This window comes from Radiomyces spectabilis, assembly GCF_025331425.1.
Source record: "Radiomyces spectabilis strain NRRL 2753 chromosome Unknown BYT42scaffold_11, whole genome shotgun sequence".
In the NCBI taxonomy this organism is placed as follows: domain Eukaryota; kingdom Fungi; phylum Mucoromycota; class Mucoromycetes; order Mucorales; family Radiomycetaceae; genus Radiomyces; species Radiomyces spectabilis.
Genome location: NW_026251936.1, coordinates 1004089 through 1030807, shown reverse-complemented (window position 1 = coordinate 1030807; position 26719 = coordinate 1004089). Strand labels below are relative to the sequence as shown.

General features: G+C 43.7%; 10 protein-coding genes across 10 annotated transcripts; 2 read left to right on the top strand and 8 right to left on the bottom strand.

Annotated features, from left to right (window-relative positions):
• Position 1: 1 nt before the first annotated feature.
• On the bottom strand, positions 2 to 571 carry BYT42DRAFT_78379 (uncharacterized protein). Its single transcript, XM_051572830.1, has 2 exons — positions 564 to 571; positions 2 to 505 (listed from the first exon to the last, which is right to left on the bottom strand). Exon 2 carries the CDS (start codon positions 360 to 362, stop codon positions 72 to 74), a length of 291 nt encoding a protein of 96 aa, XP_051420708.1. The 5' UTR covers positions 363 to 505; positions 564 to 571; the 3' UTR covers positions 2 to 71.
• Positions 572 to 851: 280 nt separating this feature from the next.
• Positions 852 to 1310, bottom strand: BYT42DRAFT_581225 (uncharacterized protein). Its single transcript, XM_051569593.1, has 2 exons — positions 1239 to 1310; positions 852 to 1171 (listed from the first exon to the last, which is right to left on the bottom strand). The coding sequence occupies exon 2, from the start codon at positions 1042 to 1044 to the stop codon at positions 865 to 867; it is 180 nt and encodes a 59-aa protein (XP_051420707.1). The 5' UTR covers positions 1045 to 1171; positions 1239 to 1310; the 3' UTR covers positions 852 to 864.
• A 1783-nt stretch (positions 1311 to 3093) lies between these two features.
• On the top strand, positions 3094 to 3862 carry BYT42DRAFT_607305 (translation initiation factor IF-3, C-terminal domain-containing protein). The gene has a single exon (XM_051571172.1). It carries the CDS (start codon positions 3124 to 3126, stop codon positions 3838 to 3840), a length of 717 nt encoding a protein of 238 aa, XP_051420706.1. The 5' UTR covers positions 3094 to 3123; the 3' UTR covers positions 3841 to 3862.
• A 252-nt stretch (positions 3863 to 4114) lies between these two features.
• Positions 4115 to 5719, bottom strand: BYT42DRAFT_501736 (nucleotide-diphospho-sugar transferase; the record flags this gene model as incomplete). The annotated part of the gene is made up of 3 exons (XM_051564781.1): positions 4115 to 4921; positions 4991 to 5046; positions 5122 to 5719. 3 exons carry the CDS (start codon positions 5717 to 5719, stop codon positions 4115 to 4117), a joined length of 1461 nt encoding a protein of 486 aa, XP_051420705.1.
• A 1700-nt stretch (positions 5720 to 7419) lies between these two features.
• Positions 7420 to 10208, bottom strand: BYT42DRAFT_520161 (uncharacterized protein). The gene is made up of 4 exons (XM_051565268.1): positions 9860 to 10208; positions 9471 to 9797; positions 8233 to 9400; positions 7420 to 8157 (listed from the first exon to the last, which is right to left on the bottom strand). Exons 1-4 carry the CDS (start codon positions 10158 to 10160, stop codon positions 7593 to 7595), a joined length of 2361 nt encoding a protein of 786 aa, XP_051420704.1. The 5' UTR covers positions 10161 to 10208; the 3' UTR covers positions 7420 to 7592.
• Positions 10209 to 12296: 2088 nt separating this feature from the next.
• On the bottom strand, positions 12297 to 14198 carry BYT42DRAFT_581218 (uncharacterized protein). The gene is made up of 7 exons (XM_051569592.1): positions 13895 to 14198; positions 13715 to 13800; positions 13581 to 13641; positions 13445 to 13512; positions 13143 to 13327; positions 12765 to 13029; positions 12297 to 12694 (listed from the first exon to the last, which is right to left on the bottom strand). The coding sequence occupies exons 1-7, from the start codon at positions 13956 to 13958 to the stop codon at positions 12497 to 12499; spliced, it is 927 nt and encodes a 308-aa protein (XP_051420703.1). The 5' UTR covers positions 13959 to 14198; the 3' UTR covers positions 12297 to 12496.
• A 2811-nt stretch (positions 14199 to 17009) lies between these two features.
• On the bottom strand, positions 17010 to 18358 carry BYT42DRAFT_537559 (uncharacterized protein). Its single transcript, XM_051565505.1, has 2 exons — positions 17959 to 18358; positions 17010 to 17874 (listed from the first exon to the last, which is right to left on the bottom strand). The coding sequence occupies exons 1-2, from the start codon at positions 18142 to 18144 to the stop codon at positions 17179 to 17181; spliced, it is 882 nt and encodes a 293-aa protein (XP_051420702.1). The 5' UTR covers positions 18145 to 18358; the 3' UTR covers positions 17010 to 17178.
• A 760-nt stretch (positions 18359 to 19118) lies between these two features.
• Positions 19119 to 22072, top strand: BYT42DRAFT_537558 (subunit 17 of mediator complex-domain-containing protein). Its single transcript, XM_051565504.1, has 9 exons — positions 19119 to 19259; positions 19330 to 19575; positions 19656 to 19848; positions 19912 to 20086; positions 20164 to 20400; positions 20479 to 20570; positions 20657 to 21336; positions 21423 to 21737; positions 21815 to 22072. Exons 1-9 carry the CDS (start codon positions 19153 to 19155, stop codon positions 22041 to 22043), a joined length of 2274 nt encoding a protein of 757 aa, XP_051420701.1. The 5' UTR covers positions 19119 to 19152; the 3' UTR covers positions 22044 to 22072.
• BYT42DRAFT_78142 (nucleotide-diphospho-sugar transferase) lies at positions 22000 to 24273 on the bottom strand. The gene is made up of 6 exons (XM_051572829.1): positions 23997 to 24273; positions 23871 to 23906; positions 23523 to 23756; positions 23267 to 23453; positions 22810 to 23201; positions 22000 to 22735 (listed from the first exon to the last, which is right to left on the bottom strand). The coding sequence occupies exons 1-6, from the start codon at positions 24111 to 24113 to the stop codon at positions 22259 to 22261; spliced, it is 1443 nt and encodes a 480-aa protein (XP_051420700.1). The 5' UTR covers positions 24114 to 24273; the 3' UTR covers positions 22000 to 22258.
• Positions 24274 to 24897: 624 nt separating this feature from the next.
• BYT42DRAFT_548518 (uncharacterized protein) lies at positions 24898 to 25717 on the bottom strand (the record flags this gene model as incomplete). Its single annotated transcript, XM_051566016.1, has 3 exons — positions 24898 to 25324; positions 25404 to 25476; positions 25558 to 25717. 3 exons carry the CDS (start codon positions 25715 to 25717, stop codon positions 24898 to 24900), a joined length of 660 nt encoding a protein of 219 aa, XP_051420699.1.
• Between the last annotated feature and the right edge of the window lie 1002 nt (positions 25718 to 26719).

Here is a 26719-nt window from a genome sequence, read left to right as displayed (position 1 = left end):
CGTCACAAAGTTGGGATATCTATTATTTTAGGTTTCCATTTCTTGTCAATGCCCGATCCATCCCCAATCAATTACTCTGGTGTAAAGAATTCCCAGCGAGTCATGGATTCCAGCCATTCCACGGGGGTGTCTCTGTAAAGTATGTCGAGCATATTCTTGATGATGGCGGTCTTGCGTAATGAGTGAAAGTCGGGAGGAGCAAATGTCAATTGAGCCAATTTATAATTGGAAATGGCTGCCAGTTGGATCGGATTGTCCATACTTAGGAGTTGACCAAAAGATGAGCTCGAAGTTAACGTGGCACTAGGTTTGGGGGGTGGGGGAAGCCCAGCGTCCTTGGTAAGAGGACTGTCGTCCTCCATATTTAACAAGGAACCAAATCGAAATGAATGTGAAGGGAGCGTACAGACAAAAAGAATAAAAGAAAGCAAAAAGGAAAGAATCACGGGTGTATCAGGGAACGAGCAAAAGCGAAAAGAAAGAAAGAAAGAAAAAAAAAACGTGGCTACCAACAACCAGCATCATGTCACTGTAATTAATGTATGTTTTATTTTCGGTGCTACCTTGGAGATGATCACTGCCATTGCTCTAGCATTCGGGATTGTCCAGACCGTGTGTAACGTTTATATCTGTTCAAAGCATCAGAAAATAGTACATCAAGGTAGACACTCCGATGTAAAGCAGCATAAAATTGTATTCGCAGCAGCATAGACAAGGGTTGCATGATAGTTGTGAGGATCAGGTGCTGTGGAAAAATGATCTGGTTACTGTGCCTTGAGGTTTCAGGAACCTGTCTGCACTCCAATGAAAATTTTGGATTGCCACAATTGCATACGCGGACTACAGTTTATTCAACTTTTGAAGTCACAAAAAAAAATCGGTGCCAAAAAAATGGAAAAGCAACCAATGAGAAATCAGATTGAACAAAACAAATTGGGGAAAAGAACCATGTGTCAAAAATGTGCTCAGACGGATGATGGAAGAGCAAGTCAGTATGGCAGTATAGCAAAAGATGTTTAATGTAGTTGGCTTACCTGTAAACATCCACAGGCCTTCGTTGCCCGGAAAAACCAACCGAAGTGGGCCAGGACGGACTACGCAGTACTGTTCAGCGCTTGTCGAACGTGGAGAGCACGCGCCGGAACCGTCGATGGTCGGCCAGTTGAATAAACTATTATAGGAAAATCATATTTAGAATCACAAATTTCTATTCTTAAAGTCAACAGCCTTGAGCTCACCTTCAGTTCAATGCAAAAAAAAAAGACAACCTCGGAGAAAAAGATGACCTTGAAAGGTAGAATGGAGGTTCGGGAAAAAGAAAGAACTTTGGCAGACGCGGTGGGATGGCCATTTTATAGTCTTTTTTGATGGACTGCTGTTGAATCAGTTGCTTTTGGGAAATCTCGTGAGAAATTTCATTGCATCAGCTGATGTACAGAAAAAAAAAGGGGGGGGGGGATAATAGAGCAGAATTCGAAGTAGCCAACAAAAACTTTTCATGTCTTCAAACCAAATGTAAACCTAGACTCGGTACCACAAGAAGCTTTTGTCGTCTCTTGCATCCGAACAAGGAGGCCTCAAAACATCAGCTGCAATGCACAGTAAACAAAAAAAGAGAGAGAGAGAACAGTGTTCCACGGAATGGCAGGAAGCAATCAAGAATCGTGATACTATTCTTTAGGATAAATCGAAGTACAGGAAAAATAGGGACCGAGTGATATCAGAAGTAAAAGGTGGCATAATCCATGATCGAGAGCTTTTGTTCACTTGCCTTTACTATTTGACTGAAGAGTTATATTGTTCATTTACGCTGCATGCAGTTATGAATGGAAATGTAATATTTGAACACTTGCCACTACATTTGTTTACCGCCATGTATCAACTCCATTCTAAAAATATCAGTGTAAATACGGATGAGCACGCAAAAGTTGCCACTTCTCAACATGTGCAAGAATTAAAATCGCACATGCACCACCGTCATTTTTGGCACATTTAACGACCACAAGTGAGGTTTATTCTCCACACAGATGGAACGCTATATCACGGCGGCACAACCAATGAATCTTGTTGAGGATAACACTCTGCCTATGTTTTAAACCACGAATTAGCACGGACAGTGTTCATTTCATACCGTCAATACGGCACTGATTTTGCACCCCAAAATGAATCCTATTACAGTCAAGGATTAACTATTGGCTTACAGGGCACTACGACAAAAAAGCTACTTGCTCTTTTAAACTGTGATTCGTCTCCAGATACATCATAAGATAGATTGAGCTGTCAGTAATAATGGGCGAACCCTTTTTACTACAGTACTATGCATATTCCACTCTCTGTTAGGACGAGAGTTCGAGACAAATCATATATCCGTTTCACGGAATCAATGTGAGAAGACCAACAGAGTACTTATTATACTTTACACGCTTGACTAATATTGAGGGCTAGGGTTTACAGTATATCGATGCAAATTCTAAGATTTTTAATGCACAGTAATATCCTTATCTACAACCGAGTTTAAGTTCAATAAGGACACGTAGCATATGGACCATTAAGATAGTTTTAACCCAACTATCTTGCCCAGTGAATTTGAGCACAAGTAGAGCTGGTTTTTTTTTTTTTTTTTTTTTTTTTTTTTTTGGTTGTTCAAAGAGACCACATTGTAGTTGCTTGGCTCAAACGCTGTGATTCCAATAAATATGTGATGTAACAAAAGATATAATAAAGAGCTTGAATTTTGGTAACGTCTTGATTCACCGCGTATGATAGCTCAATTCAACGCACGTTTCAACAATGTGAATAACCCACATGCAGCAAAACAAACAATATACTTTTCTTGTATACTGCTGTTGTTGTACGTTTGTGAAACTTACCGTTGCCATAGAGTGAAATAGTTCAGGGGTCAAAGATCCGGATGGTCAGTGACGGCAGTCAGAGATAAACAAATCCACATGATTGCAAAACTCCGCAGACACGAGAAAGCGACTGTGACTAGCTATTGACAGCCACTGCTGGGTTCTTCAAAAGCGGACAAAATATTCAAACAGCGCTTTGCACCAAAAAAAAAAAAAAAGAGCAAGGAAAAGCGTGCTTACCATTCTTCAGATATACTTTAATACATATACCATGTGGAGGTCGTTGGCTAGACCTGTGTGCAACTGTTCAAGTCTGCTTGTTCGTTCATACAACACCAAAGTCAAGACGAAGCCATTACCATCTTTCCGATTACCCTCGTCACGATCAACATTTGCACCGTTAGGAGTTAAATCCGTGGGCAGACCCGGCCCACCACCGACACAAGCACAAACACAATCATCAGGATCAGGGTCAGCACCCGCACCGAAGGACCGTGCTCGACGTGATGAAGAGATTACAGCTGCATATATTACATTTGTGGATGAAAATGGTGAATTGCACCGGAATGTGCGATTAGAGAATGCACTGCAGCAGTTTGATCGGTCGCGGTATTTTTTGATAGAAGTCGATCCTACGGCGCGCCATCCGGTATGTCGCCTGTTTGATAAGAAGGCTTTGTTTGAAAAGGCGAAACAGTCGAAAAAGAAGAAAACCACCACCCCGGAATCGGTGGTCAAGGAGATCGTGTTTGGCTGGAATGTGAGTCCTCATGACATGGGCCACAAACTGAATAAAGCAAGGCAGTTTCTGGACAAGGGGAACAAAGTCAAGGTCGAAATCGTTAGCAAAAAAGGTCAAGCCTCCGTCACGCGAAGTGATCAGCAAGAAACCATGGCCAAGGTCGTGGCTGAAATGGAAGAATACAAATTGTCCAAACCACCCAAGCTCGCTGGCAGTAGCTGCTTCATGCAGTTCGAGCGTAAATAAAATAAAACATTTGCATTTAGATTCTGTACATTCACACATTGTCAATCTTTAATATAGCATATCATTATATGTATAAACCGCTGTTACGTGATCAATCTAACATATCGCACCAGTGGTAAAATAGGAAATGAAGAAAATGAAGATGCAAATAGAAACGGGCGAGAGGGAAAAAGGAAAATACAATAATTAAGGATGGGGACGAGCTGCATTATATGACTTCTGAATAGAAATCAATGAATAAGTAAAGGGGAATAAGAAGAAACGAGGGTAATTTTTAAGCCAACATTTGCTTAAGGTCCTCGATGGTCTTGACAACGCCCGACTGGATGACAGTCTTTCCTTTGACAATTTCCAACCCTTCTCCGGCGTAAGATACCAAGGGGGAGATTTCAATCGAAACACCATCCTTGACGTGACCGCCCGCTTCAATGATGAATTGTGCATGTTGTTGCAAAATATCGGCACGCGAAGTTTCGGGACAATCGACGCCGGCGCCTGAACCATTCTTGAGAGGCGAGAATTCCAAGGCACGACCAACTTCCAAGACGGAAAAGGCATGCGAGTGACCAAACACGTCAAACACGAAACGTTCCAATTTCACTCCGTTGTTCTTGGTAGGTTTGATAAACTGGCCATTGGTAAGATCGGTATAAGGAATCTTCTTGTGTGCAACGTGGTAAGCAAGGGTATGGGCAAAAGAAGGTACACGTTCCAGGAATTCGGTAGAGAAGAAATGATTGGCAATGTTGGCCGCTCCAAACGCCAAAGTACCGTCCTCTTGACGCTTGAAAGCCAGCTCTTTGGAAATTTCCGAATACTCCACCACACCATACTTGTCGTCACATTTGCAAACGACACCGACAGGCTCTTCCGGGTGGCTCTTGGGCACCACCTTGATACCACAGTCCGTGGACTTGGACGCACAGTAACCAATAAACACAGGATCCGCCACACGAGCCAAGCTGTTATCGACACAGTAGCAGTGCGAATACAACACACCACGCTTCTTCAACGAAGCAATAATCCCTTCTCTGTGCAACGCACTATAAATACCACCGTTGCCATCGGGAGCAATAGCAAGCTAAGAGAAAAAGAACATGTCAATCATCATGATTCCCCATCATGCAAATGGTACAACGAAATGACTTACTTTGCCCTTTTCTTGAAGCATCAACTTGCCATCTTCGGTGAAGCAAGGCATCACACCTATAAGACCGGAGAATTCATAGTCAGTGATTCTGTGTTTTGTCTTCTTATCCTGGCAAAACAACTCGACTTTACCTTGTTTGAAAAAGATGACATTATCACGGGAAAGGCCGAAATAGTTGTGCTTTTCAAAGAATTCGCAGGTAGGTTCATGGGTAGGACCGGACGTCATGATATACCATGGGATGATGGATTCTTCTTCTCGATCACCTCGGGCCAAAGCTTGCAATCGCAAGATACGTTCCGCTTGAAGTTGGAACAGGGATTTGTGTGACGGTAACCCAATATCGTAGCAACCCTTGGGAGCATCTGAACCTAATCGAGTGCCTTGACCACCGGCCATCAAAATGACGGCCACTTTGTTCTGGCGAATCAAATCCATGCCAAGCTTTTTCCATCCTTCTTTTCTATCGGCCGATGCGGAACAGACTTTATCGGTGACATTGCGTGGCAAGGGTTCAAGGCAGGCTTGTTGCTTCACTGCTGGTTGTTTTGATTCTCCCATTGCCTTCAGAGCAATCTTTGACAATTCCTCGGGATCAAACATCTTCAATTGGTCAAGGAAGGCTTCTTGTTCTTGCGCAGACAAGTCGTTGTAAAAGGTGAAAACATGGCCTTGACCGGCCGCTTCATACTGTGCTTTCAGTGCAGGATAATCGTTGGTCAGAGTCATTATTTTGGTATCAAAGCTCACAGTAATGTAGCCGGTTAATACAACGTAAAAGAAATATAAAAAGAAGAGAATTAAAAAATGTAAAAAAGAGGAGCTTCGATATCCAACTCGACACAATATATAGTGGCTCTGTGATATTAAAAATAGTAAAAAAAAAAAAAAAAGAGACCGGCCATCCAATTATTCAACTGCCGCCATGACAGATCCGGTTTAAAAAACCAAAAGTACGCATCATGACGCGCAAGGTTTCAAATCTCAGACCGTTTGCTGGATTTTTGGTTTTGATAAGAGAAAAACCAGCAGTGGTTGAAAATAGGGGGAAAGGAATATCATGTTTCACATGCCAAAAGATCAACGTAATGGGATTAATATACACGCCAAGCGCGAATATGCATCAATTGGAAAGGGACGCGGACAACGTGAGTAACAAGGCGGGCAAGGGGATGAGCTTTCTCCTTACGTCACGCTTCGGAATGGTGCTTAAAGTTGGGGTTCCTTTCGTTACCGCCGTAATGGAAACTTATTTTCAGCAATAAAACCGGTTTTAAAATAGTACACTGCATAGTAACGCTTTTTCACGGGTAAACCGTAACCTCCGACAAACGTGTTATACCTCGCAATATCATAGATAAAGAAAAAGTTTAGGCGGTGATGAACTGGCATGGTGCTTGCACAAGGCCAGTGATAACCGCCACAGCAAATGTCAAATTTATTTTTGGCAGAAAACTTTACTCGATCATAAACATAAAACTCGTCCATAAAAGGAATGTCCTGATTTTAGCTGATATCTATGGTTTTGACAAGACACCAAGGCAACATGTTCAATTGTTCATGGAATTGTCAAAGACGAAATGCATCATTGCCCCGTAATACAAAAAACCTGCTTGTTAATTGAGAAGTGTTTACAATGTACTTTCATTCTTGGCGATGTTCATTTCAAAAAGATCAGGAACAAAGTTGTCTTAGTCATCATGCTTCGTGAAGGAAAAGCTCCAGCTCATTTTGCCGAGCACTGTAGCGTGAAATCTTACTCCTATCTGTCATGATTGAATTCTTTATCTGTCAGAATATCAAGACCCCAGCATGCAACTCTTTATTAAACAGTGTTCACAGGTGTATTTTGCCTCCGAGTCTCGCAAATCAAGGTTCAATAAATTTCTTATGAGCTGAATGTTTTACCCGCTGAATGTTTTTAATGAATGTGTAATGCGCTTAATAATGTTAATTGACTCTTTCCTTGTGTTTCTAGCATGGGCTATCTTGCTTTTTGCTATCCCTGTCGCGCTTTCTTGACTCGTCTCCGCAATTCCAGAATAGAATACAGCAGAAAGCGGGCTGTTCTGTCCATCCGAAACCGGAAATTCATTCATTGCTAACCCGCCATTTGCTGGCGCCCTTTAATATATTTATAGTGTCGATAAACTAAGGCTTGACCGCTAGAACTGGCGGATATTTCAATGCTGCATCGGTCGTTGTAACAAAAAAAAAATGAAGCGCTAAATTTGTCATTCATTATCACGCCCCGACAGGAAACCACGGATGGGTTCCCCTGGTCTATCTTGAGCTGCACCCGTTTCACCTACATCGGATTCACATGACACCGTTTGAACCACTGGACCATCGTTTCCATCTTGTCCCAGTCAATCGGTCTCTGTTGTTTGGGATGATACGCGTCAGTCAACGTCATGTTGTTTTGCAATCCAGTGTTAACATTAAAAATCATTCAGAGAGAATGGAAGAGAAAAAAAGAAGGCCCTGTGGGCAATCAAACGTCCGCGGCATCTTTCTCCAATAAGATTTGGCTTTATAATATAGCACTAGAAGTACTGCGAAATGAAACATGTTTATTATTACTATTCATCAGGGGGTCTGATTAGTGAGCTCTCAAGCGTTCGGAGGCTTGAACGATGCAATCACCCGCTCTTGCTTCAACGCGGCGCATGGCTTCAAAATCACGAGCGTCCACGGCTTCGACAATGGCAGGAAAGACCTGGGATGAGTAGCCGGTCCATAAACCTGGAGCATATACCACATGCTTGAACCATTCACGGCCGGGCAATCCCTCAGAGTCGAGGAAACCGCGTTCAAAGTACATTAATCGCTGGTTGGCCTTGTTCACGCGTTTGGCCAACACACTGGGCAGATCTTCGTGGTTGCCATAGTCTTGTACATTGTGCATCAAGGCACTTAAACGTTGCTCAAAACGACCGGCTCGCTTGGCCAACTTGTCGGCGGCTTCTTCCAACAGAGGGAAGGTGTGAGGTGAGGCATAGATTCCTAAACCATCAATGTATTTTCTGACTTCCACCGCGTAATCCATGGGATGCATCGGTAAGATAAGATCATCGGCCAATCGGACTGCCAATGTGCTCATAATCTTGGCCATGGTCTGATGGTAGTCAAATCCTGGATCGCCAAACTTTTCCATCCAGTGGAAACTATCCCATGGGTTGTTATTGTCAACGTCCTTCTCCTCTTCCTCCCCTATTTCTTACTTTAAGCAACCAACATACCTGTCATAATTGCTGTGATAAACACCATAATCGCCTGAGAAGCCCATATCGATACTAGCAATGCCCAAATGGTCCAAGAAGGCCACAAAGTCGGAACCGGAACCGAGTTGACCGATGAGTGGTTTGGGACTGAGATGCTGAGTTCGGTTGGAAAACTCGCCCCACGCTTCATACAGCGACTTGCCGGTGCGAGGATCGGGGATGCCTTGCGTCACTTCGTACAGCAGACGGTTGAGTGAAGGCGAAGCGGAAGCGGTGAAGTGACTACCGGAGACAGCCACATCCACATTGATATATACGGCGGCTTCTTTGCTTAACCATTCACTGTGATCTTCGGCCCATTCTGTGGATCCAATTAAACCATACTCTTCACCATCCCAAGAGGCCAGAATAATGGTACGACGAGGGCGCCACCCTTCTTTGTAAAGAGAACCGAGCAAACGGGCGACTTCCATCATGGACGCCGAGCCCGACGAAGGATCCACAGCACCATACACCCACGCATCACGATGGTTACCAAGAATAATGGCGCGATCGGCTTCTTCAGTACCTTCAATGCGTGCTATGACATTCCAGATGGGGGTCACTTTGTTCTCTACTTCATTGACAAGCACCACGTTGCCTTCGGTGGGACCACTGTAATAATCGACTTCGGTCAGGCCGCCACTCCAATCTTCCGACTTGCGAATACCACGATTCTGGGTGGCCTTGAGTAAAGGAAGCGCGTCTTCCCAAGAAAGAGGCAATGAAGGAATTTTGGCCAAACCCACAGCGTCTTCAGGTTTAATACGGGTGGCATTCTCGGTGGCAGCGTAGCCGGGAGTCAATGGATCACCCGATGCCAATGAAAGATACAGCACCGATCCACGCTGAGCCGAGCTGGGCGAACGCCATGGGCCCTCGGGATAAGATTCACTCGGGTTCTCGTGAGGGTAGCCATCCTTGTTCAATGGACCATCATCGATAGGATCGGAATATACCAAAGCGCCAATGCAGCCAAATTGTTCGGCTGCACGCACTTTCAAACCACGGAACGAACCGCCGTAACGCATCAAAGCAATGGTGCCCTTGAGCTCAATACCTTGATCGGCAAGGTACTGAAAATCTTCGAGACGACCGTAATTGGCATATACAACCGGTCCCACTGCCGTGCCATTCTTGGAATAGCCTTAAAAACCCCAACCAAAAGCACATTAGACAACATGTTGTCAGGTTTCCAAATGCTTGGCAACACTTACCGTGGAAGGTAGGGATAACGTCAGGATTATGGCTGGTTTCATCTTCATCAACCACGTCCTCTCGGAGTGACGCCTCATAACGCAACTCCTCGGGTCCGGAAACGAGAGCTAAGCGACGCTTGAGGGGATAGTTGAGCATGGGCCAGTAAGTTTCAATGGTGGCATTAAGTCCGAATTCGTTGAATTGGTCCCTGGTCCATTCCGCCGAGCGTTTATCATTTTCGGTGCCCGCCAAGTGGGCCTGCGAAGTGTAAGTCTTGAGATAATCACGAACGGTTTCCTTGGAAGCATTCTCCAGGATGAATTTCTGAGCGTAATCCTTGGGGGCTACAAGCTGGGTTAGTTTTTTCCCGACCACTGTGCATTTCAGCTCCCGGTTTTGCACATACTGTATCTGGGGTTTTTGTCACTGTCGTTCAACCAGAAGCCGAACGTAATGCCGAGCACAATGACGGCAATGACCAATAGGACAGTGGTTGTAATAATCTTAAATTTGGTTTTGCGAGGAGGTTCTAATGTGCCTCGTTCACGATCGATAAGCGGTGCATACTCCGTTTGACCTCCCCATTGACGACGAAACCAATGACGAACACGGTTGACAGTAGAATTGTCTTGTTCTTGGGCTTGAGCCCTCGCCGCCCTCGCCGCTTCAGGATCTGTACTAGCTACCGCAGCGTAGCTTTGAGCCATTGCAGAAAGAATAAAGTCACAAAGCTATCAAAGAGCAATTGAAAAAAAAAAAAAAGAAAAAAAAAATGATAGATAACAGAAAACCAAAAAAAAGAGATTATGCGATTCCAAACGGGTGTCTGTACGACGTAAAGATTGAAACAGTGAATAAGGAATGGTAATTTCATCCAAGATGGGAGTCCGACAAGTGTGACGTTGTGACAGTTTGATCAGCATCCATTTTGCAGTGGGAATTGCCCATGGCGCCATTCCCATCGTACATGTTGTCATCCCGATATCATAAATCACTATACAGCAAAGTGAACTGGGAAACCATCTCCATCTGCATCATATGGAAAGATAGAAGAAAATATTTGTAATTATTTTCAACGAGGAGCGGAAGGCATATTGAAAGGTTTCACACGATCCTCTGATCGGTGCCATCATCTCTTGTTCGGGTGAATCTTCTTTTTTAGAAAACAAAAAAATTAAAAAATGGCAGCGGAGATGACAATGGTCTAGCTGACCAGGCCGTTCTTACTTCGTTGAGCTTAACGCAAGAGGCAATGGTAGTATCCATTTATTATTTACTTGCATTTGTCCATTATGAAGAAAAATAGACTCATTATGGCGTACATTTCTGCTGTGATGGGAAAATGCCGTCATGACATCAACAGGCATTCGCACACCGTGTGTAGTGCAAGTATGACATTGAATAAAGAGCCATGCAGTGACAGGGTGTACAGGTGACCGCGATGGGTTACTGAAAATGCATCCGAACCTCCCTCATTGACATTTGTATTATCTTGTCAGAATTTTCCTACTAAATTCTTAACAAATTCGTCGCGTCACTCTGTCGTCATTATCATGCAGATGACTGCCGTTACCATGCACTTCTTACCAATGGCATTATTCTCAGACCGTATCTTGAACTCAATAGACCGATCTTGAGGACCTCGTATCATATTTAAGCTTTGCAAGAATTCTAAACTGTCCGTAAATGCGGAACTTTTTTTTCACTGAAGCGTTGCTTAGTGTTTTAAGAAAAGACCCACTTAATAGTGATATGCACCGTCCATACTTTAACAAAAACAAACGAAGCCGTGATGGATTTGTGATGAAGAAAAGAAAAAACATAGTATTTGAATTCAACTTGTCGCTCGGTCACAGTGGTGATCTGAAGAACAAATAAACGCGTCCACGAATAGCTTCCTGTATTGTATTAAGCGAACCGCTGGCACACAAAAAAGCGCCAATGACATTGCAAACTTTGCCACCAGAGCTTCTGCATCAAGACAAGGAAGAATGATGGGATTGATACTGTAGAAGAATGAGGCGTCGTTCCTTAATATCGGACAGCACCCGAAATGCACTGGTGAAACGAACCAAAAAAGTGTTTTCGCATGGATTTAAGAACTTGTATAGTATATCATTTACAGTGACCCACCCAAAAGAAAAAGTATAACAGGAAAAAAAACAAAGTGACTTTTGTATTTGTGCTTGTCAGATAAATCCTTATGTTTTTTGAAATGAAGAAGCGATAAAGAGGCTTCCGATCTTTCGTGCGACAACATTTAAAACGATCGCTGCGGCGTTTGAATGGTTACGAGGAAATTGATCGATCCGGCTCTAGTTCTTTGCGATCCATGTTTGGATCTTGGAGCAATATTCAAGTAGAATTGGTGAGTTTTGTTTTCGCGTATACCAATATTCAGTATTTTCAGTATTCGCTTGTAAACGATCCAGCCCAAAGATTTTTCTTAGGCTTGTAACGACATATGATTACATCAGTAGGTATATTTTCCCGTCCTGGAACAACGTTTGCAAGATGCAACTACTGATTCGCATGAATGTTATGGTACCATTGATGTAATATCAGCTTTTAAAATAAGATCGCAACAGCATGGTTGATGCGAGCTTCTTAATCCACTCTTCCAGCCATGCAACTTGGTCATGTGTCTGTTTTCTAAATACACACATCGAGGTGACTAGTATTCTACTGAACGGTCGCTTATTTTTTGGTATGCGATGATCGCTCTCATACGTTGAATTTGACTGTGAATGATATCTACCATGTACTAGTACCTGTAGAACTGTTTCTTGGGGAGGAGTGTCAAGCAAATGATGAAAATCCAAGATGTAAAGCGGCGTACTACTGTAGGTACGAGTATACTGTATCAAAGTCTGTATTTTTTTTAATCAGGACGATAAACAACAGAAATACAAAAAGGTATAAAATAATGGCAACAAGAATAGGATATGTAACAGTGTCTATATAAGTACAAGCAAAAACGGGGAATCATACAAATGAGATACGCAAAATATGCAAAGGGATGAATATGTGAAACCGAGGTTTTTCATTTCATTTCTACCACCTCGTAGTTACCGTGACTAGAGTCGTGGTGGCGACGGCGGCTGAAACAGGAGTAGCAACTCAAATGTTGAATTTTACTGGCGAGTTTGACGACCGAAGCGGATCGGATAATAGGCTTATTGTCCAGAATTCGATCGTCTCGTAAAATTTGTTGCTTATCCACCAAAATCATCATACAAGCCTAACATTACTGTGTAAGTTTATCCGTTGTTGGTGTGTATATCTTCCCCTATCCCAAACTTGATACTTACAACCACTGCCATCACCACACCAAATACACTGCTGGCCGCGACCATGAACATGATAACTTGCTGATAAATGACGGCTTGCATCATGGGCGTGCCGGCCATAAGTTGACCCGTCATCATACCGGGAATGTTGATCATGCCCATCACACTGAGTTGGGTGATAATAGGTAGCAACGACATGCGGATAGAGTCCACAGCCAGGGGCAGCGTCGCCTCGTACCGCGTAGCACCGTACGCTAACCGGGTTTCTAAAAGAGGAGCATGGGTACTATCCAAAAGAAACAGGTCCGTGAGCATTGAACTCTCATGTTCAAAATAGCCAAAATAACTAGAAAAGGGATCGCATGGATTCCCCGGTTTGGTTTTTTTTTTCAACGGTACCTCACATGATCAAGGCAAGTCTCGGTGGCCATGGCAATGCTGCTCATGGAATTGCCTAAAAGCATACCGATAATCGGAATAAATTTCACGGGCGTCCAAAACGGTTTTTCCATCAACGCAAAAGCTGAGCCTAGATAACCCACAAAACAATTGCTAATGAACAGAATGACAAACATCAAGGGGAACTAGAGAACAAGAAGAAAAAAAAAAAAAAGAAAGCACCCAGATGAGCGTGGTTATCTCGATTAATCAATTGTTGACCCAATCGGCTACTTGCTTGTGAACAAGAAAACCTTGCTTACCATGCCCTTGAAGGTCTTTTTGGTTCGGTTAAACACCATTTCATACGTGCCCAAGACAACCAGCACCACTACATACACACGGAGGGCCATTCGGTGAATGGTTCAGTCAATATTTCACTTGATGTTCCCCACTTACGCGTCATTAACATCACCACCCCCACATTGTCGGCCTGCAAAACATCGTCCAATACATATCCCTAAACATGATTCTGCCGTTAAATTACATCGGGCAAAAGTGTCGTGCATAACTTTTTTTTTCTTTCACGCTACCATCAACGATAATTGCACTACGCATCGTAAACCAGAGATGATTAGAGAAAGTTCGATTCGCATCCCGAGCATCATGCTGATAGCCGCTGTCATCAACAAACAAAGTGCGGATTAGAATAAACGTCCTTGTCGGTGTGGATTCGAGTCTTATATCGGTGTGAATTCGAATGTTGGCGGTACCTGCAATGAATACGAATGTCGACGCTTCCAAGACATGCCACCAACTTAGCACTGCTTGCTCCATGATATGTGATCGACCGCTATCGACGCCTTGGATACCCGAGATATGAAAAGATGGAAAACCAACCCAAAGAGATTTTAGGATGAAATAAAAAAAAAAAGTAACAAACACCAGCAAAATTAAAGAATCTGAGGTGGAAAAAAAAACACAGCCAGCAAACTAAAAAAAATTAGAAGGAAAAAGATGAATTGAGATACAGAAGCGAAAGAAAAAGGAAAAAAAAGGCCTGATTTCCAACCGTTGAATTCAGTATCAGATCTTTTGAAGATCCGGCTTGCTCACTGAACTTTTGCTCTTTTTCATCACGTGGATTCAAGAGAGAACCGATCCGGGGCCTCCATGGATCGACTTTTTTTATTTTTCACCTTAATCAGGTCATTTAGCCTAACTGAAGAGCCCCCACGGTCATCATTGTTGTTGTCTGTATTCAGTGATGATTGTGCATTTGCCCATTTTTCCAGCCTCAGCGGCAAATTGGATCTCCGCTTTATCAGTTGCAGGAAGGTCAGGAAACAATCGAAACAAAAAGGCCCAGGATCAGATAACGTTTTAAAGTTGGGTCACGCACCACAGCCAAAAATTCATAAAGAGAGAAAAAAATGCAAGGGATCTCTTGTGGTTACACTGCAGATGATGACGCTAAAATACGATCGTTCCATCCGCAAGTCACCGTCACGAACGATCGTGATCTAAAACCTTCCATCGACCACGTTGATCAAGTCGTCACTTGAACCGTGTTCTCGAAATCAGCCACTGCCTTTGTGAATTTATTTTCCCAATATCGCTGTTGGTTGTCATAACGATGAGGCGGCAATGTGTAGCCTTGTTGATCCCCAATGTGTGAACGGCGTCTCAAAAAAAAAGACCCGCGGATCTGCAAAAAAAAAAGTGGGGCTCGGGCAACGAAAATACAAGTTCATTGGCACCAGCGATCCGCCCACTTGTAACCGCTTCTTTTCCTTTTTGGTCCAAGCCTACCTGTATCTAAAAGTTTACGCCTAATCATTTTTGCCCCATGTTCGCGTGAGAAGACATGGTCCTGTCTGTTTATCTGAAAGAGAGTACCAATACGTGACATTGTATACAGTTGGATACCGGCCTTTTGTGCTATGGGTCTCGGAGTGAAAGATCCAATCGTTCATGAAGATGACCGAAACGATGGATTATCCTTTCCTTTTTTTTTTTGTTGTTCAAAACAAAACTAGCTCAGTTACCGACAAAGAGAAGAAGATAAAAGGTCCACCTTTTACCCGATCGTCATGTTTTCTAGCTGTACTTGGCTGCAATCGAGATGATCTGCAGTTTTAGAAAATGAAAACCGTTCACGTGGTGCACGACCGGTTCACAGCCACCACACGTCCATTTAAAAAAGCTTAAAATAACTGATTGAGTAATCTCTCTGCTTTTTGTTCCCAAGGAACAATTAAACGCCATACTGCAGCAACATACGCCGATATGCTGTATCAATCATCTCGTTTCCACCAAAAAGATAACAACAGACACACATATTCCCGCCATTGTTAAGATTCCTTTGGAGTTTGCACTTCAGGCACCATTAATGTCTTACAAGTTTCACCACCGTGTCACATGTTTCTTCGTTGCTGAAACTGCCAAAGGAACAATGAAAACAAGAGGGTGGACTGGATCCTTATATTATACTAAAGTCGGCCAATATCCATTGACTGAAACTCGAATATCTCGAAGAGTGACTGCGACCGCTCCAGGTATCACACGCATGTCGGCCTGCAAATTTCGCAATGGCAGGTTTCCGTAAGCCACAATGCGCTCGACGATGGCTGTGACAATGAGTCATCATTGCCAACATTCAAACTGCTCTGGCACGCCAGTTTACATGAAGCCAATAATTTGACAGATATGAAGATTCTTGCACGCTTGAAGTGATGGAAAGAGTCAAGTTTTCCTATGACTTTGCATCCTTCATATAACCTATGTCTCATCGATTCACTTGTGCTGAAGTGGAAGGGCAATAGAAGGATTCCTAATCCACGTGACAGCTTATGCTGTGAGTTATTTGCATTGTATAGCCAATCATGCCGGAATCAGCAGGATGCTGCAAGCAAGAAAGTGATTGGTGCTCGATACTTATCTTGAAAGCATGTGGCCTCTTTGCAAACGAATAATAGGATCATGCACTGGTCCTTGACGAACAGTTATGGGGTAGTCTATGAATCCTACTAGGAAATTATCACAGCCCAAATTGACCAACCAGTTTTTTGAGGAAGCATTGACCCCTGAAGGGTTTCAAATAAATGGATCACGTAATGGGTGCCTGGAAAATCCAGCAGTGCTTCACTGTGTCCGGGAGCTTACTCCATCGATTGACTGCTTACTTCCGTTTTTCCTGTATCCAACTCACCCTGTTTATTTCCGTGTAGTAAAGGAAAAACAGGGTCTGCATGCAGGGGAATGGGTCGTCATCGACAGCGGAGGGGGATAATTCAAAAATCAGGTTACAGGCTACGCTACTTGCTACTGTGTCTCTCAAAATGAAAGCAAAACGAGCCATGGAAAAGTGCATCAGAATATGCTCACTTCTTTTGTATTCCCTGTGGCACATATGCTGTCAAAGTAATAGCAATGTCAAGCTTCGATGACAATGGGTTTAGCAACTAGGTTGAGCTGTTATACGTGGAGTAGCAGTCAATGTTCAATGCAAACCAGCCTTTCGCCGCAAACCAGCTTTTAACCTTGGAGTATAAGCACAAAGGCACAGCCGATAGGTGAGAACACACAAGAACCCAATCGCTCTCAATGATCTCGAATTTTCCGTTCTCAAAGCAAAAATTTTTATGTAATTATGTGGAAAAAGAAAACTAAAGCAAACAAGAATAAGACTGTAGGGGTGCAAGTGAATTATTTGAACGGATGACAATCCCCAGTAGAATGTAAGGTGATAGGTTGGGCTTGTGCATGCGTTTGGCCTGCGTCGCCTGCGTAAGGATCGCGGGTTGTCTTGAAGTATGTGCCGAGGCGAGACAGAATTAAGCTAAGCAAAAAAAAAAAAAAAAAAAAACCAAAAAAAAAACATTATGTGGGAAAAGAAACAAGGTGTGTAAGACTGTGCATGGTTGCCTAGACAACAACAAAATAAAAATCCAAAAAGAAAAAGCAAACTCAGAGAAAAGTGCAACTATGAACAAAAATAAGGAAAAGAAAAACAGTGCGGGTACGAGTGCGTGAAGGGATGTTGGAAACTCTTTTTTTAATCGGTTGCCGAGGTTTCGGCGGTGTAAGCTTTGATGCGTGCGATCAAGCCATTGACTTCACCTCGGCATCGGGTCACTGCAAACTGGAAATTATCGGTTTGCCTTGTCGATTGGTCCACATCGTCAAGAAGGGCTTGCAGTTCGGCCCGAATTCGATCGAGGAAGGTTTGCGTATTGTTTTCCATTTGCCGTCGTACCAAGGTAAGTTGGGTCATGAGTTGTTGCCGGGTCAATGCTCGCTGACTGACCTTGGTTTCCATTAGTTTCACCATGGTTTGACTTTTTTCCGTCATCGTCTGTATTTGCATATGCACGAGCGATAAATCTTGCTTCAAGCTCACGACTTCACGATCGAAGCGGGATTTTAACATGTCGACGGATTGCTTCAGGACATGTTGCTGGCGTACTACCAGGTCCCGTTCCGCCACCGCCACATTACGGTCGCGTTCCAGGACTTGCTCTTTTCGACGCAGATCCTCCAGCTGCTTGCGAGAAGCAAGGGCTTCGTCCTTGAATTTCTTCACTTTGGATTCCAAATCCGTCGACGATCGCTTTGTATCATTTAACCGATGTTGCTTGGTTTCCAAAATGTGCATTAATTCCTGAATCGATTTCCGATATTCCGCATTACACTCAATGTAGCTCTGTGCTTCGAGCTCATACTGACGCTTGGTCTGTCGTATCGTTTCAAGCTACAAGATGTTAAGTTTACAAGCTTAAAATCAATTCCCAGGAAATTCATGCAAAAAAAAAAGAGGCAAATTCAAAAAATTTACTTGTGATTTAGTGGCCATGACTTCCTTCTGAATACTGTCCAAGGTCGCTTGCAACTGTTCAATGACTCGTGTGGATCGTGATGAGGTCGAAAGGGAGGGCTGAGGATGCACCACGGGTGATGGGGCCAGGAGAGGCGACAGCATAAAACTTCCACTGTGCGGAATGGATTCTTGAACATGAAGCATGATAAACTGGCTAGACCCGTCTTGAAAATAGAAGCAGAGATGAAATAGAACAGAAAAAGTAGGTCGACCAGAGAAATGGAAAGAAAAAACAAGTGTTTATAAAAGGTCAGTGACCAATGAATTAGGATTGAGGGAATAAGAAGAGAGAGAGAGATTGAGAGAGAGAGAATCCCAGAGAATAAAAAATAAAAAATGTACCAAGGTTCTGCTCGATCCCCACGAAGAACAACGGAGCAGAGAAAACAAACACGAGCGCAAGTTGCAGAAAAGGGGGGTCTTTTTTTCACCAAAAGGGCCTTCAAAAAAAAAGAGGAGAATATTCTTGAGCAAAAAAAAAAAAAGTATACTGCGATAATAACTTGAATTGGACAAAGATGTCAATCATGCATTCTTTTTTATATACATATATAAACAAAACCGAACAGCTACTCAGCGTCCGATCAACACAACAACGGTTGCTATATTTGGATGGTGTGTCTCCAATGGACTAATTCAGGGCTTCAAAATCGTACAAGATAAGTAAAGTCGGTTCAGCCAATGGATGGCAAGAAAAAAAAGGCAGATTAGCAGGGGTTCAACATCAAGCGAATAACCTTCTTTTACTGTAACTCCTGCAGTGGATTTTGAATCTGCCCCTTCATCATCCTCAAAGACCCTCATATGAAAGACGCTCTTGGTCTTGCTCGTTATGGAATACTACCATTGGGCATATCCCTCGACTGCTCTACGAATCCCGTCTCCCCTTTTGCTACACATCCACCCATATAATAGGTATCGATGTTTATATATATAAAAAAGCAGAATATCCTTGATCGCCACCCATAAGCTGCATGCAAATGCCGACCATGGTTGTCTTTTTATATAGGTTTATTTCATGCATGTCAAAGCTGATCGGTTTGCTGAGTGGCAGTGATGACGTATAGACCGTCATGAAATTTCGGGGTAAATGCCCATTCCCAAAAAAGGCTCAAAATCAGGTTCAACTTGAATCACGTCCAATATTCCACCATGGGAGACATAACGCCGTCTACTAAGCGTATCAAGCTCTCATTGGAGCCTTCGCTTGAACACAAAGCCGTCGATATCACGGATACCGGTGAAGAAATCCTGAAAGAGTGAGCTTGGGGGACCAATGACTTGTGTTTTGCATGCTACACGATTATTGATCACTCTCCATTCGTATAGTCAAGTTCCCTTGCAGGAGAAATTGATGCAAAATGTCGATCGCATTTGGTTTGAACGCGGTGATTGGCGTGACATTTCCGAATCTAAACTTGAAACTGCCATTGACACGACCGATGACACTGAATCGCCGGTCCAAGCAGACACCACCGAAACACCACGTCCCAACGATCCACTATCGAATGCCATGGCCCCACCCCCAGGACTTGATATCATTCGTTTGCGTGAATCTGTTATCAATAAGCTCTTGTAAGCCAAGAGATGAATCCTATTGCATTGACGTTCTTGGGTTGCTTATTCCGGATGCAAATGGTCTTTTTTTTTTTTAGTCATGCCAAGAGTGAAATCGATGTTGCTTTAGATGTCATCAACATTTTGGCGGCGGGCAATCGACCTACCAGTGCACCCAAAGATCTCGTTCTACCTTCCGAGTCGCTTCATGCCACTTATGTTTCCAAACCAAAACCCACCACAAAAGCCCAACTGGAAGCGGCTCAGCTCACGCTAGGTCTGAAGCGCAAGGTACAGTCATCAGTTTGCGAACGTGAAAATGAGCCGCTGATATACGAATTATAATTGCTGTAGCAACAAAAAACGGCAGCCGAGTTTTTGAAGACACGCGCAGCCGCGCTTCGCACTCTTGTTGATAAGGAACATGCTTTTTGGGAAGAGGCTATGAACCTGCGTGGCAACAACTGGTTAATGCAAGCTTCCGGCACGGGCAGCTCGTCTTTTCTCATTCAGTACGGATTCTCGGATGGTAAAAAGATATTTTGATTGGATGGTTGTATGACAAAATGTTTATTTGGCATGGAATCTTTTGTGTGGTCGTGATAGTGGGGTCCGAGTTCAAGGAGACCTCGGTCGGAGAAATGGCACGCATGGATGACGACGATACCAATGGCGACGCCAGTTCGGATGTTCGATTGACTTTACCGCATAATGTACCACAAAAAACATCGGTCAAGATTCATCATGACCCATCCAACGGGTTTGGACTTTACTATCCGCAAACAGACAGTGATCGGATGTACGAACCAACTCCCGCCATGCAGAATAACAAGGATTTACAAGGTACATTGCACGACATTCCCAGTGATTTAAGGTACTTGACCATGAATGACTGACCGACCGGTTCTCTGATGTTACCAGTTTTCCATCTTCACACGGCATCCGGCACTGACGTACAACGTCAGTTACAAGATGCACAAGCAACCGTGTTTGATGCAGAATTGTTTGCAGAGGTAAACAAAGAAAAAAAAACCGGTTCGTTTGCATTTTACAGTCAATTTCTCATGGATGAGGCCATGATTTGGTTTTTCTTTGGTAGATTTTGGCGGAAGCTCAAACATTGAGTAGTAACGTTCGCTTTGGTGATAATGAGATTACCATCAACATCGATGGGCAGATGGATTTATCCATTCAAAAACGGGACATTCAACGATCCGAAACGGACAACTTACCGTCTAATTCATCCATGATGCCGGTAGATAACTTGGCGGGCAGTACAGTGAATATTGCCTTACGGCTACTCCTCATCCAACGGCATCGATTCAATATATGGAAAACGCGAGCACGTCTGTTACCAACCAATCGAAAAGCACGACAGCTGCTAGCGGCAATCGGAGAACCAGGAACTACTGGATCGTTGACAGGTGGAGCCACGACAGGCAATGGGGCAAATCAGTCGCCTGCGATGAAAAATGTACGACCGCTAACGATGCAACGGTCGTTGCCTCTGCAAGATAATCCAGCATTTCCTCATGAAGTGTCAGCGGCTGTGCCTGTATTGACACCGGCGTTATCCATGACTCGATTTTGGGCATTTTTCAATCGGATACGCCGTATTGTGTACGACGCCATTGATCCGCTGTGCGGTGAAGGTGGAGTCGCGCTGTCTGTCCATTACAAGCTGCATGATCTTTACTCAGTGCCAGATCAATCCCTCCATGATGCATACCCTAGTTACGGCGAACTCGCTGTGACTCTGAGTATCAGCGTTTATCAAGGGTAATTTTGCCATCCCATACAAGTTTCCTCTTCGATGTTTACTCAAACCTCCACATCATTCTTGGTTCTTTTTTTTTTATTTCTAGACCTTCCATCCACTTTATCTTGGGTCAGTCAGGCACCATCACTGCTTCATTGCCTCAAACAACAGTGACATTGACCGGCATCTCGGAATTTGAGGCCTTGTTGTTGCGTGAAATTAACTTGATCTGTCTGAGAATGGCGTGCAAAGAAGCCAATGATGTGATTCAAACCTCGTCTCTGTATCAAATGGCCACAGACAGCGAGAAATCAAGATTCTTGTGGAAGGTTGACCAGATTGAAGAGTGTGTCCATGGCTCCATTTGCATATCTCCATCCAACGACTCCACCACCCCATCCAAACAGATATGGAAATCCACGTAAGTTCGCAATAGTTTTGGAACTCAATCTAATTCAAGCTCGATTGACTGATCCTTCTTTTTTGCATGTATTGTAGCAAGGTGCAGCTTTTAAGAACACGCGTTCCGTGTTATGATACCTCGTCATCGCTCACTACTCAAGCCGCTTATGAATTACAATTCCAGATCGGTGACGACGTTCACCCTTTGTTGATCGCCAAAAGTTACACAAAAGAGGAACGATTAGGCGACGGTTTCAATTTCCAGGAACGGGTCCGATTGACCATGGAGAAATTACTAGCCAATCACACACATGTCAAGTCATGAGAAACGTTTTGAAAGCATAAAAAAAGAGTCTATTGCATTTGTGTAATATAATGTCATGTATGAGAAGAAAAAAAAAACGAAATAAACAACAGAAATACTGTAAAAAGCAAATAAATGGATAATACAAGGGAAAACATGGAATAATAGACAAGGAAAAAAGAAAAAAAGAAAGAATGCAGCAAAACGATAAGATAGACGCTTGTCGATATGGCGATTTAGTGATCGTCCAAAAGGGAGATGACTTGGTTATTGTATAAGAGTGTATTTTTTCCTCCAAACATGGGCATCAAGTCGACAATGCATTGTGACATCTCGGAAGCGTCGGGACCGGTGGCGCGTTGAGTGGGCAAACGGGTTACGGGCGCATTGACAAAGAGCGGTCGCGTGGCCGAGGTACCGCTGGCCATCATGTTGATGGCAATCTCGGTACAATCCGGATGCTTATCAAGGTATTGATGGATTTGTTCGGGTAACAGACAGGTATACGCATACAGATAATCGGTCTTTAGGAACATGGACTGGGTACGGATCATACTGTACTGCGACGGTTGGCTTCCATCGGATGCAATGTACTGAATCTTTGACTTGGCCGTGCCTTGATGGGAACTGATAAAATGGCCGACAATCGCATCCTTTTGATCGGCCCACGTCTCAAACAAGAAATCAATGCTGCGAACAGAATCCGGTAAAACCTATCACCAAACAATTTGCAGTCATAGTGAGTCTATGGATACACGCTTCCCGATGTAGGTTTTGTATGGCTTACGTTATCGTCGGCAATCAATACTGCTTCGGTTTGCAGGCTGGCGGGTGGGATGAATCGGTTATTGGGAGAGTTATAGCCGGAGGCAATGGTTTCCACTGGTGTCTTGATATTGAGACTTTCGATCCAAAGGGGATCCACGAGCAATCGATCCTTGTCCTTCAAATCAGCGATAATATAAATGCGGTGCACCTTTTTGGATCGACTGTAAGTGCGTAGTAAATTCGCAAAGTCATTGATGCGGATGGAGGGAGACGTCAGATAAATGAGAACAGAGAATCGATCAGCGTAACGATAGCGACGTCCAAAGTCTTTTTTTAATTGTACGTCGCAAATGTCAGTCACACGATTAGCATTGTCCCAATCGGCATCAAGGTCATCGGACCAGAGTCGACCTACAAGCCACACAACATGCGTGAGCTATCATCGGCTACAGAAAAACACCGCTGTTGTTGCTCACCTTCTTGCAGTGACGCTCGCATGTGGCGGAAATTGCGTTTCCAAGCGCCAAACAGGTATCCTTCATAGTTCTCTTTCCACTCACGATGATGAAGATAGAAAAAGTTCCACGGTTTGGTTTCGCTGGTATAATGCAGAATTTTGGCGGTATTCTTGTCGAGATAGCCCCTTACCAAAGCTGAGAAATGCTGTAGAACAAAGGAAAAAGTAACATTTTAGAACAATAATAATCGGCGGTGTCTTGGCTTGTTCCTTACAGCAAATTTGATCATCAGGTTGTAGTTTCCAGGAAGTGGATGGACCGACGAAGCGAAATACCAATTCAAAAATCCTTGATCGCCGCGGTTGTAACTGGGGGCTTTGGCATACACTTTCATGATTTCGTCGTACGTTTCCTTGGACGGTTCCGCCACAAACACGCCGGTATTGATGGCGCCACCCACATCAATGGCAGCACTGAATTGTGGGCGCTCAAATAAATCGTCAATGGACTAGACATCATCATTGGTGGCACAAAAAGAAAAGAAAAAAGCCGTGAGGTTAGACAAGAGACGGTTCACGTTGCACTATTTTTTTTTTACTGTTTGTCACCATGATTTTTTTACCTGTACTACCATGGTATCGGCATCAAGAAAAACCACCTGAACGGAAGAAGAAAAAAATTATATTCGATTGGCGTCATTGGCAGAAATATTGGAAGTGCTCCAATTTTTTTGGTCTCGGCTTTTTACCTTGCGATAATCCGTCAAGTTCCATAAATTCAACTTGGAGTATCGACACGCTTTATTGTATCCTTTGCGTCTGGCGGCACTGGAATCCCAAGGATATTTGACTTGATCGATTTCCATCACTCGTGCTCCCAGAAACTCAAACCGCTGTCGAACAGGGGCCGACACTGGAGGAAGAACGAGAACCACAATGTCATGTTTCGTTTTAGTTTCGATGAGCGAGTAAACAAGTACCAGCGCCGAATCCGCCTATGATTCAATGCAATTTTAGCCCTGCAGCCATTTGAATTAACCCACACGAACGGTTGTCGTACCATCACATCGTCGCATAAAAACGTGACAAAAGCGTAACGATCGTTGGCAGGGTCGGCGTTGGGACGTTCCTGTATCGTAGGATTGGCAGGCGAGTCGGCTGCCATGACTTCGTTGTTATTCGGTGGATGGTCGACAAAGGGAGACGTGGCAGACGAGGCGGGCGAGACGGGATTCTCGTTCTTGTCGACCGAAACGATGCGTGGGTAGTTGAAAGAGGGAAGGAACAAAAAGGCCATAAAGGCCAACACAGTGAGCGCGGCAAGAAGTCGCCAGCTCTTTTTATTCAACACCGTGAACATGCAAAACAAGCCTTTGCCGGAAATAAATTAGTAGAAAAGAGAGAGAAAAACAAAAAAAGAAAAAAAAAATAGATGCCACAATGATCAAATGAAAAAGAAAAAAATACCAGAGGCATCGCGTCGATCTTTTTTCGACTCTGAAACCCGCTAAACCATTTCTGGGATACTCAGTGATGGGGCGAGGACAATGATAAAAATATTTCCAAAAAGTGAAAACCCACGAGCAATAATTCCACTCGAGCCCACCCAATAAAAAGCTGCATTTTTAGTGTTCTGTGTCGCCAAAAGGGTCACTTTATTGCTCCAGCATCCTGTAACATCCGTGGCTCCTCCTGCTGAATCCGTTTGCGGATCTTCAAAATATACCAAAGGGAGAAAAGGGTGAGGAGCACACCAATGGCGGACAGGGTGGAGTTGCTAAGCACCACAATGGTATCGAGATCAAATGTAAAGATGTAGAACAGTTTCAATCCAAATTCAAACTCGAGAAACACAATATCAATGACTGTCAAGGTGCGAATGTGGCGTCGGCAATAGGCGGAATGCTGCCAGTAGAAGAGCATGCGTTTCTGTGGTGGCTTGTCGGGGTTCGTAAAATAGACGGGCCGTAAGGGAATGAGGTCATTGGCAATATAATACAGAATAGGTTTGAGTTGGAACGATCGAATGCGTATTGGAATCAGCGTGATAGAACAAGCAACACCAATACCCGCCGTGCTGTACAAATAAACATAGATCCCATCCGTCAGCAACAACTATTTCCTTTTTCTCTCGTCGCTTCCCATGTTTTGCTTACACAAACGATTCACGCATTAGCAATAATTTCGGATCGCCGTTGATGACCGCCAGAATGACCGACAGAGTGAAACCTAAAGAGAAAACGGAGATAAGCACGGCGCCGACCCAAATAAAAAAAGAAAGAATTTCATTAACGATGCCCTGTTTCTTACCAACAATCACAGCAATACCAATGGTATCAATTCGGCGTACAAAGATGACTTGTAAAATGACAGAGATAATGGTCGGTGTACTGGATAAGATCAGAGCCCACACAGGCGCAATATGAGGTTTGAGGATATAATAGAGCGCAATAGGCAGCGCAGCGTTCATGATGATAATATAGGCGATTTTTCGAATCATGAGCATGCGTCGTTTTTTTCTAGAAAATAAGGATTCTTGATCCGTTTCTTCATCTTCGTCATGGTCCTGTTTCTCATTCTCCGCTAGGGTACATGTATTGGTATCGTTGTCCGTCATCGATGGTGGCAGGTGCGATTGGGAGGGGGTTGAGGAAGGCGATCGTTTGACGAAGTGAAAACATGGCGATGATGGTTTGGCAGATGAAGAATGCAATGATATGCAGGTTATGGATACATGAGAATCAATGATGGAAGGTGGACTTGTGGAAGAGGTGTCTGGAAGAAGCGACGGCGCACTTTTCGTCGATGAAATACGCTGCGGAAGTGGAGCCTTGGGAGCAGATAATCTCCTGTGGGCACCCAACGTATCCAATGCGGTCATCGGATGGGAGCCTGGCTGATAAGTGGGGCAAGGTGTTGATATCTCGCTGTCATCGGCCTGCGACGGTTGATCGATTGCAATGGATCCTCCTTTATCGTCGTCAGTATCACCGGAATGATTGGATACTGACATACAATGTATGTTGGAAATATACAGGCTTCAAAGACGTCAACGAAATGGTGAATAAGGAAAAAGGGAACCCTCGGAGAAGGTGGGCAACAGAGATAAACAGAGGAATGTTGGGTCATCCTGCATCAGCTCGAAACACAATTCTGTAAATTCACAGCGCGCGGGCTTTCTCCCACCCAAATTCAGTCTTTACTGCATTTGTCCAACAACTTTTTTCCGCTTTCATCAGTCCTTCCTCTTCTTAGACCTGATTTGTCCACACCAAATCATCTATCACAGAAGAATTTTGTGTTAGGCAATAACATCAATTTTAGGAAAAATTAGCCCATAAGAATATATAAATGGGTCATTTTAGTGTAACTGATCCTTCATCACAGGTCATGCAACAAAGACAACCCGGAAAACGTCGGCTCGGCAATGGCTGGTAATCAGTTTATCCATGCCACCCTCATGAATTCACTC

Excerpts from the sequence above, each read along its gene's own strand:
- BYT42DRAFT_78379 (XM_051572830.1), bottom strand. The coding sequence starts at position 362 with ATGGAGGACGACAGTCCTCTTACCAAGGACGCTGGGCTTCCCCCACCC.
- BYT42DRAFT_581225 (XM_051569593.1), bottom strand. The coding sequence starts at position 1,044 with ATGTTTACAGGTAAGCCAACTACATTAAACATCTTTTGCTATACTGCC.
- BYT42DRAFT_607305 (XM_051571172.1), top strand. The coding sequence starts at position 3,124 with ATGTGGAGGTCGTTGGCTAGACCTGTGTGCAACTGTTCAAGTCTGCTT.
- BYT42DRAFT_520161 (XM_051565268.1), bottom strand. The coding sequence starts at position 10,160 with ATGGCTCAAAGCTACGCTGCGGTAGCTAGTACAGATCCTGAAGCGGCG. Across the intron at positions 9,401-9,470 it reads CGTTATCCCTACCTTCCACG|GCTATTCCAAGAATGGCACG; the intron begins GTAAGTGTTGCC and ends GGGGTTTTTAAG. Across the intron at positions 8,158-8,232 it reads TATCACAGCAATTATGACAG|TTTCCACTGGATGGAAAAGT; the intron begins GTATGTTGGTTG and ends CCCATGGGATAG.
- BYT42DRAFT_581218 (XM_051569592.1), bottom strand. The coding sequence starts at position 13,958 with ATGGAGCAAGCAGTGCTAAGTTGGTGGCATGTCTTGGAAGCGTCGACA. Across the intron at positions 13,328-13,444 it reads AAAAGACCTTCAAGGGCATG|TTCCCCTTGATGTTTGTCAT; the intron begins GTAAGCAAGGTT and ends CTTGTTCTCTAG. Across the intron at positions 12,695-12,764 it reads GTGTGGTGATGGCAGTGGTT|GCTTGTATGATGATTTTGGT; the intron begins GTAAGTATCAAG and ends CAGTAATGTTAG.
- BYT42DRAFT_537559 (XM_051565505.1), bottom strand. The coding sequence starts at position 18,144 with ATGCTTCATGTTCAAGAATCCATTCCGCACAGTGGAAGTTTTATGCTG. Across the intron at positions 17,875-17,958 it reads TCATGGCCACTAAATCACAA|CTTGAAACGATACGACAGAC; the intron begins GTAAATTTTTTG and ends AACATCTTGTAG.
- BYT42DRAFT_537558 (XM_051565504.1), top strand. The coding sequence starts at position 19,153 with ATGGGAGACATAACGCCGTCTACTAAGCGTATCAAGCTCTCATTGGAG. Across the intron at positions 19,576-19,655 it reads TCTGTTATCAATAAGCTCTT|TCATGCCAAGAGTGAAATCG; the intron begins GTAAGCCAAGAG and ends TTTTTTTTTTAG. Across the intron at positions 19,849-19,911 it reads CGCTAGGTCTGAAGCGCAAG|CAACAAAAAACGGCAGCCGA; the intron begins GTACAGTCATCA and ends TAATTGCTGTAG.
- BYT42DRAFT_78142 (XM_051572829.1), bottom strand. The coding sequence starts at position 24,113 with ATGGAAATCGATCAAGTCAAATATCCTTGGGATTCCAGTGCCGCCAGA. Across the intron at positions 23,454-23,522 it reads ACCTGATGATCAAATTTGCT|CATTTCTCAGCTTTGGTAAG; the intron begins GTAAGGAACAAG and ends TTTGTTCTACAG. Across the intron at positions 23,202-23,266 it reads GCGAGCGTCACTGCAAGAAG|GTCGACTCTGGTCCGATGAC; the intron begins GTGAGCAACAAC and ends TGTGGCTTGTAG.